Source organism: Lathamus discolor, chromosome 8 (assembly GCF_037157495.1).
Source record: "Lathamus discolor isolate bLatDis1 chromosome 8, bLatDis1.hap1, whole genome shotgun sequence".
NCBI classification, from domain to species: Eukaryota; Metazoa; Chordata; class Aves; order Psittaciformes; family Psittacidae; genus Lathamus; species Lathamus discolor.
Genome location: NC_088891.1, coordinates 20,177,241 through 20,189,648, shown reverse-complemented (window position 1 = coordinate 20,189,648; position 12,408 = coordinate 20,177,241). Strand labels below are relative to the sequence as shown.

Below are 12,408 nucleotides of genomic sequence, written 5' to 3'. Positions count from 1 at the left end.
TCTCCAGGTGGGAGCTGAGCCTCTGCCACGGCTTCATTCTTTGGTATTGGGCAACTCACTTCATCTCACAGCATGTGTGTCACTGGGCTAATTGTATTTACCGGCCTTTTATGAGGGTTAATGGTTAGTTGGGGAGTGCTGGCATCCAACCTGTGGCGCTGTGTGGGAGTCCCCTGTGTGTGTGGTTAAATTCAGAGAGGCTTTTCTTTGCTATGGGGGGAAGGGGGGTGGGGCTAGAAAACTCCCCCAGCCCACCCCAGGCTGCCGGAGGATCCCTCAGCTTCCCTCTGTCCCTGCACAGGGCATGGGGAAGTGCCTGTGCGCGGATGGAGGGACTCGTATCCAGCCAGACCCAGACCCTGCAGCTGCATCCGCGCCTGCATCAGGGTGGGGGGCATCCCTGAGGAGCTGGGGCTCCTCTGTAAGGGGGGTCTTTCTTACTGGGGTTCCTTTTTAACAGGGGCTCCTTGCAATGCAGGGGCTGCCTGCAGTGAAGGATCCCCACAATGGGGGCTTGCTACAATGGGGATTCCCTTAATGAGGGCTTCATACAATCAGGGATCCCCATAATGGGGACTCCTCCCTAACAGGGGCTCTGTACAATGGGGGCTCCCCATAACGGGAGTCCTCCCCACATGGGGACTCTATTCAGTGCAAGCTCCCCATAGCGGGGGCTCTGTACAATGAAATCCCTTGATGGGACTTCCCCCACTATAGACTCCCCATATGGCTGTTCCTCTATAACGGGGGACTTGCTGCAGTAGGAACCCTTCCATACCAGAGGTTCCCCGGAATGAGCGGTTGCCGGGGGAGGATTACCCTATACCGAAGAGCCAGGCGGGACGGGGCGGGCAGAGACCCGAGCAGCTCACTGCACATGTGGCGCGCTGGGCTGGGCTTGGCTGTCCCATCCCATCCCGTCCCGTCCCGTCCCATCCCGTCCCGTCCCGTCCCGTCCCGTCCCGTCCCCTCCTCCGGCCGGCCCACACGCACACCCAGCCCTCCCCCTCCCTGCCCGTCCTCCTCCTCCCACTTCCTCCGCACGATGCACGCTGCCGGTCGAGCGGGGAGGCGGCAGCAGGACCCCCCCCGCCGCCGAGCTCCCCGCACAGCCCCGTAGAGATGCTCCGGGGGAGGCACCGCTCCGCAGCCGGAGGTGAGTGTGGGATGGGGCCAGGGGAGCGCACCGGGGCCAGCGCGTTGCGGGGACCCCCGGAGGGGGCAGCTCCTGGCGGGGGCATGGCTGCAGGAGGGCTTCCCCCCGCTTTCCTGCGCCCTGTGTGGATGTTTTGCTCCAGATCATCTCCTTCTGGTTGTGCGATGCAGGGAAAAATGGGGTTTGGGGGTTAGATCCCTGGCTCCGGAGCTTGACCCTCATTTTTCCCCATGGAGGGGCTGGGCATCAAGCACATGAGCGAAGCGCCCGCGGAGCCGGGCGTGCGTTGGCCCCCCTGCGAGAGCAGGAACCCGCCGATGGTTATCGTGGTGATCGCGATAGCGTTGCCTGCACAAACGCTGTGACCGTGTGGACGGGACAGAAGGACGGACGCGGGCGTCCAGCCCGGACCTCGTGGCTAGGCAGGAGCGTGTCACTGCGGTGCCTGTGGCCAGCCTGGGACGTGACACTCATGGCGTTGGATCGATGCGGTTTTACGCGTGTATAGATAAGGGTTTAACCCCTTAAATAGCTGTTCTGGAGGCAGCCGCTGTGCTGGCTGCTACGTGCTTAACTAAGGGGGTTTTCTATAAAAGTGACCATTCTGGGGAGTTTTGAGGAACAACCACCTCATGTGCAGCGCGAGCAGGGATTCCTGCACGCATTCCGTGGGGATACTGCCTTAAAAAGCAACTGGCTCGGTCCGAGTGAAGGCTCCAAGCGGGCTTTTTCCTCCTTGGGAAAAGCTCGGGAGCTGCAAACTTTTCTGAAGAGGGATAAGGTCTGGAATGGGGAAGCTGGGACCGCTGAGGCCTCTTGTTTGCTGCCCTGAATGGCCTCAACGGGGGGAGCCTTGCTGGCAATCGCATCCCAACCCACCGGGGAGGTGGGGAAACTGACCCCCGGCTGGGACCCAGCGTCCCTGTGACTGTGGAACCGGTGTGAGAGCCGGACGGGAACCCACGTTCGTCCCGCGGGACGCGGCCGTGCTTCGCGGTGACACGGGGGAAGCCCCCTCGGGCCGGTGGCGGCGCTGGGGGGTGCTGCGGGATGGGGTCGGGGGTCCTGGTGCCAGCGGGGTTTGGAGATTTTGGGGTTTGTTTCTCGGTCCCCGTGAGCTGGCGGCTGTTTCTCCGCATCACGTGGCAATGGAGGAGGCGGGAGGCTGCGGTGAGAGGCTTCCACCTCTCACTGCCGCGTTTTAGGGCATCGCATCCTGGGGAGGAAGTGCCGGGGAGCTGTGTGCTGTGCGCCGGCGATAACGGGCACGGCCGCGCTTGACGAGCTCCGGGGGCAAAAAGGGGTGCCTGAGCAACCCCGCAGGCCAAGGAGCCCTCCCGTGCGCCTCCAACACCCGAAACGATGCAGATAAAGCTGGCTGCGGCTTGCGAGCGCTTATCGGGGAGGTCTCGCCTGCACGCAGCCGTTTGGGAGATGCTGCGTGCTCCTTCTCGTTTGGTTTGACTTTTCTCCCTCCCAGCCAAACAGCCCTTATGGGAAACCCCCTGAGAAGAAGAGGGAGGGGAAAAACAAGTTTAAAAGTACTAAAAAGGAAGAATGAATGGGCTGTGTTTAACCCACCCACTGCTTTCGCCAGCTGTGGGGTTTCGGTATCACAAGCACTGGCTACATGTGTTAGTGTTGACTCCGGCATCCCCCCAGCCCTGAACCCCGTGTGCCCCTCTCCTCCCTATGCCCCCCCCGGCCCTGAGGGCTCTCCCGTGGCTGGGGGGAAGGAAGGAGGCTGCAAGGGGATATTCCCAGCGGGCTGATGGTGATGGCAACAGCAGAGCCGTGTTCTTGGGGCAGACAGCGCAGGTGTGGGGATGGCGCCAGCCCAGCAAAGCCCCAGTGTATTTCATAGAGAGAGCCCATTAGTGCCCTGGTCCTAATGAGGTTACTGAGCTCAACTTCATCAGACATCAGAGCACCCACGTGCCTGGCTCCGGCCACAGCTGAGATGTGACTTGCTCAGTTCTGCATCCCTGCGGCAAGGCCAGCCGGAGCTGACCACCCTTGCTTCCCTTTCCCACTGCATCGGTGCTCCCGAGAGGAAAAATCGCCTTGTAATGGGGTTATGAGGCCTTTTCCTTCTCTGCTGAAGGGGGGCTCCCGCTGCTGCAGTGGGGTTTGGAAATGGGTGATTGCACCAGTGCTGCCGACGACACCAAATCCTGCTGCAGTCACCAAATCCTACGCAATGGCATGGCCGGTTGCGCAACGTCCCCACCACGGGGATGTAGATCCCTGAGCTTCAGGAAAAGGGGAAATGTCAGAAGTCACAAGAGCCCGGGTTTCTGTCCCACCCTGAGCATCATCGCTGCATGGAAAGGGATCCCACGCAGCATCTCCCAGGATTTAAACACCAGCTGCCTGGAGACGTTCCTCTTGGGCTTGTAGTGGATGAGGAAAGGAAAATAAGCCAGTTGGAGGGTTTTAGGGTTTCCTCCCCATTTTCCTAGGATCTAAGAGATGGCAAATTTGATTGGTACTGGTATCCCTGGCAGTGCTCAAGGCCAGGTTGGACACAGGGGCTTGGAGCAAGCTGCTCCAGTGGAAGGGGTCCCTGCCCCTGGCAGGGGTTGAGACTGGATGAGCTTTAAGGTCCTTTCCAACCCAAACCATCCCATGATCCTCTGGATGTCTTGGAAGTTACTGCAAGGCTCCTGAGGATAAAGCTTGGAAATGATGCGGTTGCCCCACAACCCCTTTATTTGGGGAACTGCTTTTGAGAGTGCAGGTGGGGACAGGAGCTTCCTTCTCAACTGCACCAACCTTCCAAAGCGGACGCAGCATCCTCCCTGGAAAGCAAGGAATTGGTGAGGTTTGGCAAAGGAACCCAACCTGAAGGAACAGTGGAGGGGTGCGCCCTGCTCGGTCACCCCAGAGCTGCTGTTCTGGGGAAAAGCACTGGCTTTGGGCTGTTCCCTGGTCCCGCCTGGGCCATGGAGGGGGCAGAGCAGCAGCTGAGGGGCTGGTGGACCCGGGATCCCCGTTTGTGCCTGGAATGGGCCTGGCAGGGCTCTGCCTGCGTGGAGAGCTGGCAGTGGGGTGTTCCTCAGAGCGGGCTGCATGCGGCTCTGGGCTCCAGCCGTGCTCAGGTCCCTTATCCACCCTCACAGGTCTCCCCAGTTATCAGCTCTGTTTCCCTCCTGTGGGCAAAGCTTTTATCTTATCTCCACACTCTTCCTCTGCTTCCTAATTCCTGCCACAGAAAGGAAAAAGAAACCATGGGTGTGTATGTGTGTGTGTGAACACGCATGAGATCTCTCTGTAGTAGCTCCAGCCGTGGGCTGGGAGATGCCAGGCCATGCTTGGGGGATGCTGGGTGATGCCTGGGAGATGCTGGCAGATTCTGAGTGACATTTGGAGATGCAGGGTGATGTTTGGCCATGCTGAGGGTGCTGAGCCGTGGTCCAGCGATGCTCAGGCAGGCCTTGGGGCTTGCTTGGGTGATGTACACAATGCTCAGGTGATGCTGGAAGGATACTGGGAGACGGGTCAGTGATGGTGTTTAGGCTCACATGATGCCCAGGTGTCTCAGTGAGATGCTCAGGAGGTGCTGGGTGGTACTGGGGGATGCTGGTGATGACCAGAGATGCTGCGGGCACCCTTGAGATGCTCAGAGGATGCTCAAGCGCACGCAGGGCAGTGCTGGGACAGGCTGCCAGCTCCACCTGCTGGCATGCACGCTGTAGACCAGAGCCCCAAACCAGGAGAGACCAGGGAGAAGGGGCCCCATGAGCTGATCCCGCTCTTCCCCGCTGAGGATCTAATGTTGCTTCCCAGCTGGGGTGGGTTGGTTTGGTTTTAGGATCTCTGCCAGCTCCCAGGAGGATGGGAGAAGGGAAACAAGTCCTCGTTGTCCTCGGCCGAGGCTGACGATGGGACAAGTAGGACTTTCCCTCCTTTCCTTTAGCCTCCCAGTGTGATACGGAGCATCACGGCTGGATAAGGAAGAGCTGCATGGGAGAAGCAACGTGCTTTCTCCGGTGAGCACATGGCAAGGTGAATTCTGGGGGCTCTTGGCAGCCCCTATCACCCCATCGCTGCTCCAGCTCGGGCTGCGCGCTCGCCGTGGGGACCCGCTGTGCTCACGGTTTGCTCCCTCTCTCCCGCTCAGGAAGGCCAGCTCACCTCTCCCACCTCGCGCCCCGCGCACCGTACCGGCAGCACCGTACAAATGGCCTCAAAACGTAATGCGGAGCCTCTGGACCCTATGATCTTTGTCAAGCTACCTCGGCTGGAGCAGGACCCCGGCGCCAGCTTCCCCACGGGCCACTGCAAACCCGGCTCCAAAAACCATTTCAACTACAAGGGCTCCTACTTTGCCTGCGCGCTGCAGAGCCCCGATGGCCCCAAACCGCCCCACGTGCGCCAGAGCCCGGCACCTCCCCACCTGCACTACGGCACCGGTGCCGGCAGCCAGCCTGTGCCGGTGGAGGGGCCAGGCGAGCGCTGCCCCCCCAACCCACCCGAGAGCGTGGGGCCCAGGTGGCATCCTCCCTGCAGTGCTGAGATGGGCAGGGACCGGCTGGTGCCGGAGCCGGTGCTGGACAGGGAGAAGTGGGGCAGCGCCGGGCAAGGAAACCCCTTCCTGGTGAAGCACCCGGCAATGGTGAACAGGGCACCCGCCCTGGCTGTCCCCAGGCCCATGTACAGGGCTCCTGCGTACTTCATGGACCTCAGGGTGGCTCAGCCGCTGCAGCAGAGACCAGGCAACGCAGACTGGGCTCTGCCCGCCGCCAGCCACCCCTTCCACCCCGGGGAGCACAGGAGGGGACCCCACGCCGACCCCAGCCTCCCACCGCTGCAGCCCAGCACGGCGCTGCCGGCCAGGGAGAGGGTGGGCTCCCCGGCCGCCTTCTCCCCCTACCATGCTGCCTTTCAGCAGTACCGGAGTCCCCCCAGATCCCCGTTCCTGGATGACAGCCCCCCCAGCCAGAGGAAGGTGCCTGAGGCGCACAGGCTCAGCCCGGACCCCTGGCACAAGCTCTGTCCACCCAGCACCAGCCCCGTGTACCAGGAGAGGCCACCCGAGCGTTACCCGTCCCTCCACAAAGCTCCCCTGCTCTTCCCCCCGCCGGCACCCTGCATGGAGGCTCAGCCCTGTGCCTACAGAGGCTTTGGATTCGAGGGAAGCAGGGAGCCCTATCCCGGCACTTACCTCAGGCCCCAAGCCCCATGGAGATTCTTTCCCAGCCCCTCGGATACCTACGTGCCAAGGGCAGCCAGCGCCGTGGCATCGCCCCCTCCCAAGCCAGCGGCGCTGCCGAGGGATGCGAAGCCATCGAGGCGAGCGGGATGCGTGCTGAGCTCCAGCTTTACCTTCAGCCCCGGTGGCACGGCTGTACCCAGCACCTCCAGGGCCCACACGGAGCCGGGATGTGAGCAGCACCAGCCAGAAGGTCCCCGTCGGCCAGTGGTGGTGAGGCACAGCAGCGCTTTCCAACCCATCCGCACCCAGGAGGGGCCTGGGGGCTCTGGTGGGATCCCAGAGGCCTTTCCCAAAGGAGGAAGGTGCTTGGGGAAGCAGGAGCCCGCTAAACCGGAGAGAAGAGCCAGCTCGGCCGCCCAGGAGACCCCCCATGAGGGACCACCGGCTCTCATCGCCATAGAGGAAGGAGACACTTGCAAGGTCAAGGATCTCATCTCTCCTTCTCCACCTGCATCCCTGCCAGAGTGGCCGGAACACCCAAGGGCCAGCGGGGTTCCTCCTCCCTCCCCACCCATGCCGGTGATCAACAAAGTCTTCAGCCTGGCATCCTATGGAGACTTCCTGGAGGAGGCCGAGGGCTCAGACTCCTTCTGCAGGGAGCACCTGTGGGAGGACGCGGCACCCCCAGCGCCGGGGGGCAGCCGGGAGCCCATCGCCGCGGCGGCCGCGCCTGTCCAGAGACAGGGGGTGCAGGGCCAAGGGGAGAGCGGGCGCAGGGGGGGCCCTGGCGAGCCGGAGCCCGTGCCCCAGGCCCGGGACTCTGAGGAGGAGGCGCTGGACCTCAGGGTGAAGAAGAGATGGGTGGAAGCAGGGGAGAGCCTCTGGGTGCTGGATGGGGAAGGGGGCAAGGAGGAGGAAAAGGATGCAGAGAGGGAGGTGGGAGCGGGAGCCCAGCTCCAGACGGAGCCCTTGCTGGTCAGGGTCATCCCTTGGGACAAGAGCAGCTTCCAGAGCTCGGCCTCCTTCATGGTCCTGCGCTCCCCTTCAGCTGCGCCCAGCACTGTTCCCACTCCATCCAGAGCCATTCCTGCTCTACCCAGCACCATTCCTGCTCTATCCAGCACCATGCCTGCTCCATCCAGCACCATGCCTGCTCTATCCAGCACCATTCCCGCTCCATCCAGAGCCATTCCTGCTCCATCCAGCACCATTCCTGCTCCATCCAGCACCATGCCTGCTCTATCCAGCACCATTCCTGCTCTATCCAGCACCATTCCCACTCTATCCAGCACCATTCCCGCTCCATCCAGAGCCATTCCTGCTCTATCCAGCACCATTCCCGCTCCATCCAGAGCCATTCCCACTCTATCCAGCACCATTCCCACTCTATCCAGCACCATTCCTGCTCTATCCAGCACCATTCCCGCTCCATCCAGAGCCATTCCTGCTCTATCCAGCACCATTCCCGCTCCATCCAGAGCCATTCCCACTCCATCCAGCACCATTCCCACTCTATCCAGCACCATTCCTGCTCTATCCAGCACCATTCCCGCTCCATCCAGAGCCATTCCTGCTCTATCCAGCACCATTCCTGCTCCATCCAGCACCATTCCTGCTCTATCCAGCACCATTCCCGCTCCAACCAGAGCCATTCCCACTCCATCCAGCACCATGCCTGCTCTATCGAGCACCATTCCTGCTCCATCCAGTGCCATGCCTGCTCCATCCAGCACCATTCCCGCTCCATCCAGCACCATTCCCGCTCCATCCAGAGCCATTCCTGCTACATCCAGCACCATGCCTGCTCTACCCAGCACCATTCCTGCTCCATCCAGCGCCATGCCTGCTCTATCCAGCACCATTCCCGCTCCATCCAGCACCATTCCCGCTCAATCCAGAGCCATTCCTGCTCCATCCAGCACCATTCCTGCTACATCCAGCACCATTCCTGCTCTACCCAGCACCATGCCTGCTCTATCCAGCACCATTCCTGCTCCATCCAGCGCCATGCCTGCTCTATCCAGCACCATTCCCGCTCCATCCAGCACCATTCCCGCTCAATCCAGAGCCATTCCTGCTCCATCCAGCACCATTCCTGCTCCATCCAGCACCATTCCTGCTCTACCCAGCACCATGCCTGCTCTATCCAGCACCATTCCTGCTCCATCCAGCACCATGCCTGCTCTATCCAGCACCATTCCCGCTCAATCCAGCACCATTCCTGCTCCATCCAGCACCATGCCTGCTCTACCCAGCACCATTCCCGCTCCATCCAGCACCATTCCCGCTCCATCCAGCACCATGCCTGCTCTATCCAGCACCATGCCTGCTCTATCCAGCACCATTCCCACTCCATCCAGCACCATGCCTCCTCCATCCAGTACCATTCCCACCCTATCCAGCTCCATTCCTGCTCCATCCAGTACCATTCCTGCTCTATCCAGCTCCATTCCTTCTCTATCCAGTACCATTCCTGCTCTATCCAGCATCATTCCTTCTCCATTCAGAACCACTCCTGCTCCATCCAGCACCATTCCCGCTCTATTCAGTACCATTCCCGCTCTATCCAGCATCATTCCTGCTCTATCCAGCACCATTCCCGCTCCATCCAGCACCATTCCTGCTCTATCCAGCATCATTCCTTCTCTATCCAGCACCATTCCTGCTCTATCCAGCATCATTCCTGCTCTATCCAGCACCATACATGCTTCATCCAGCACCATTCCCGCTCTATCCAGCACCATTCCTGCTTTACCCAGCACCATTCCTGCTCTATCCAGCATCATTCCCACTCTATCCAGCACCATTCCCGCTCTACCCAGCATCATTCCTGCTCTACCCAGCACCATTCCCGTTCTATCCAGCACCATTCCTGCTCTATCCAGCCTCATTCCTGCTCTATCCAGCACGATTCCCACTCTATCCAGTACTATTCCCGCTCTCTCCAGTACTATTCCTCCTCCATCCAGCACCATTCCCCCTCCATCCAGCACCATTCCTTCTCCATCCAGAACCACTCCCGCTCCATCCAGCACCATTCCCCCTCCACCCAGCACCATTCCCTCTCCGCCCAGCACCATTCCCGCTCCGCCCGGCACCATCCCCTCGCCGCCCTGCAGCCCACCGCGCAGCCCAGCGCCGCCTCCAGCGCCCTGCAGCAGCTCCCCCCCTGCCTCCCCGCAGCCGGGCCCCCAGCCCAGCCCCGCAGCGCTGCCGGAGCCCCCTTGCGCGGCGCCGGGCGAGGAGGCGGTGCCGCTGCCGTCCGCCGGGCGCTGCTTCACCGCCCTGCACACGGGCCTCTGCGACCTCCTCTCCTGCTCCGTGGCCAGCTCCTCCCCGCAGCGCCTGCGGGAGTGGCTCCAGAAGGCAGAACCGGCGGAGGAGCAGGGGGAGGCGATGCCCGAGTCCCCCCTCGAAGCCAAGAACGGCTCCAGGCTCCCCGAGCATCACAAGGCTGCCAAGGGCAAGGAGGTCTGGTTGGCTTTCCAGGACGTGCCTGCCCTGCTCGCCAGCCTGCTGTCCCAGCTGGAGACCTTCATGTTCGCTCGCACGTGTCCTTTCCCGCACGTGGTGCGGGCAGGGGCCGTCTTCATCCCCATCCACGTGGTGAAGGAGAAGCTCTTCCCCAAGCTCCCTGGTGTCTCCGTCGACCAAGTGCTGCAGGAGCACAAGGTGGAGCTGCGCCCCACCACGCTCTCGGAGGAGAGGCACTTGAGGGACCTGGAGCTGAAGAGCTGCACCTCGCGCATGCTGAAGCTCCTGGCGCTCAAACAGCTCCCTGACATCTACCCGGACCTGCTGAACCTCCACTGGCACAACTCCATCAAGCAGCAGCTCGGTAAGCAGCCCGGTGGAGGGCTGGGGACTCCTCCAGGGGAGCTCCAGCTCCATCTGCCTCCCAGATGCTGCTGTTGGGTGGGAGCATCCACTGCTTGCATTGTCCCCCAGCATCCTGGTCCTCCCAAGGGTTCTGTGAGGGTGCTGAGGCACAGGGTGCCCAGAGAAGCTGTGGCTGCCCCATCCCTGGCAGTGCTCAAGGCCAGGTTGGACACAGGGGCTTGGAGCAAGCTGCTCCAGTGGAAGGGGTCCCTGCCCATGGCAGGGGTTGGAACTGGGTGAGCTTTAAGGTCTCTTCAATACAAACCGGGCTGGGTGATTCAGCTTTTCCCTGTGGGTTGTGGAGGGGAAGACTTGAGCTGGGGAGTGGTGATGGAGCCGGGGAATGACAAAAGTCATTCTGGGGATACCAGGGGGGTTTTGCTGCTGCTCAAGGCTGTTGCTAACAGCTTCATCTCTTCCAGGTTCGAGCTCAAAGGCTGGCAAGAATCCCTCCAAGTAGGTAACTGTTCCTGTGGGTGTGTTTGGATGTGTTTGTAGGATTTACATGTTCCGTGACTGTGAGTGTATTTGTGTGCATTTGCCATGATGACTGGGAGCTTGGGCTGGCTGGGGAGGAGCACAAAGTGGCCCTGCTGGGCTGGAGGGGGGATTATTTGGGATGGGGAGGTGAAGATCCTGCCCTCCCTAACCACGCTTTCTCTCCCAGGTAGTCCTGGCATGGAGGTTCTGATGGCAAAGTGATAGCCGTGGATAGCCCAGAGAAAAAGGAGGCACGAAGGAATGTGCCAACGGCAAGAGCCAAGCTGCCCGCAATGCGGATGCTGAGGATCGGGACAGGACCTCCGGGGTGATGCACTGGCTGGTGTGGTACCCGCAGGGATGCGCTCAAGCCCTCATGGCAGCTGGAGCTGCATGTCTTTCCATGCCTCATCTCCCACCTCCATCCATGACCAGCCTGGCTGCAGCTGGAGAACCAGGAGGGAACGATTGGAATTCCAATGGAGCGGCTCCAAGAGGAGCATGGCAGTGGCCATGAAGCCAGCTGGCTGCTGCAGGGATGATTTACCACATCCCCTCCTCTCTGCTCTAACTCTCCTCTGCTGCTTTATACACCCCATTCCCAATAAAGAAACCTTCCTCCTGGCTTTGAATCTTTACAGTGCTCTGGAGATCTAACCCATCACGACTGGTCAAGGGAACCACGACGTCGGGAGTCCCAGGACTGATTTTCTTCTTGTTTTAAATGAAGACATTTTTTAACTCTTCTGAATTCACCTTTATAAGGAGCTGCTGCCTTCAGGTTACGTGGGGGTTGCATAAAAATAGAGTAATTTATACTTGTGGTTTATTTGAACTCGTGGCTTCTCCTGTTCGCTGCGCTGGACCAGCGGGAGCTTGTTGGGGCCAAGGGTTTCGGTCCCAATCGGAGCTCAAAATAGCCAGAAGAAGGCTTTAAAGGCAGCTAAAGAAGCTCAGCTCACTGCACCACGCACAGCCCAGCTGTCCCAGTGGAGAATGTGGGGCATCCACACCTGGGGACAACCGTGATGGAGATGTGGTGATGCCGGAGGAGCGGGAGATGGGAACGATGCAGCGAGACCTTGGGAGGAGAGAAGCTTTCATCTCTGCATGGATTAATGGAAAGTTGATGGGGATCCCAGGAGGAATCCTGCCAGCCTGCACGCCCCTTGCGCGGTCTGCAGCAGCAGGACACAGCAGAGGCCTTACAAACCCAACACTCGGGTGTTCCTCCGGCTGATTCTGGGCGCGGGGGAACAAAACAAGGATTTATTGTTCTTTTGTATTTCACTACAGGAAATATTTATTTTAAACCAAGAAAACAACTACAAATTAGAGAAAAACCCACCAGAGACTCTGTTTTGATCCGTGTGTTTCTGGTTTTCCATTGGGATGTGCTGGCCATGGAAGGGATAGGGAAGGAGGGATGCAACCCTCCCTTGCCATCCACACGTGTGCATAGCATTGTAAAGCAGTGCTTGTCGATAATACTGTATTTTTTGTACATATAAATATATATGAGAGGTTCCAGGGAAGAAAGTTCCTTCACTTTATTTAATGTTTTGTAAGAACGTGGATTTTAAGAGGTGCCTTGCCTGAATAAAAGGGTTTGGTTCATTTCCAAACACAGTGCTTCAGCCTCTAATTGCCAGCATGGGCACCATGGGACCTTTCCAGGGACAAGGGGGGGTCCCAAATCAGCACCCAGCATTGCCCAGCTGGCTTGGACAGACCA

At 60.0% G+C, this 12,408-nt stretch overlaps 1 protein-coding gene across 5 annotated transcripts; it reads left to right on the top strand.

Annotated features, from left to right (window-relative positions):
- Window positions 1-1,019: 1,019 nt before the first annotated feature.
- C8H15orf39 (chromosome 8 C15orf39 homolog) lies at window positions 1,020-12,298 on the top strand. 5 transcript variants are annotated; one of them, XM_065688980.1, is made up of 5 exons: window positions 1,020-1,156; window positions 5,280-7,401; window positions 7,444-10,152; window positions 10,616-10,653; window positions 10,865-12,298. In XM_065688980.1, exons 2-4 carry the CDS (start codon window positions 5,340-5,342, stop codon window positions 10,651-10,653), a joined length of 4,809 nt encoding a protein of 1,602 aa, XP_065545052.1. In that variant the 5' UTR covers window positions 1,020-1,156; window positions 5,280-5,339; the 3' UTR covers window positions 10,865-12,298. The 5 variants fall into 5 exon arrangements, with proteins under 5 accessions (XP_065545052.1, XP_065545050.1, XP_065545049.1 ...); XM_065688978.1 differs by adding an exon at window positions 5,076-5,148 and having other exon boundaries at window positions 5,280-10,152; XM_065688977.1 differs by adding an exon at window positions 5,076-5,164 and having other exon boundaries at window positions 5,280-10,152.
- The last annotated feature ends 110 nt before the right edge of the window (window positions 12,299-12,408 follow it).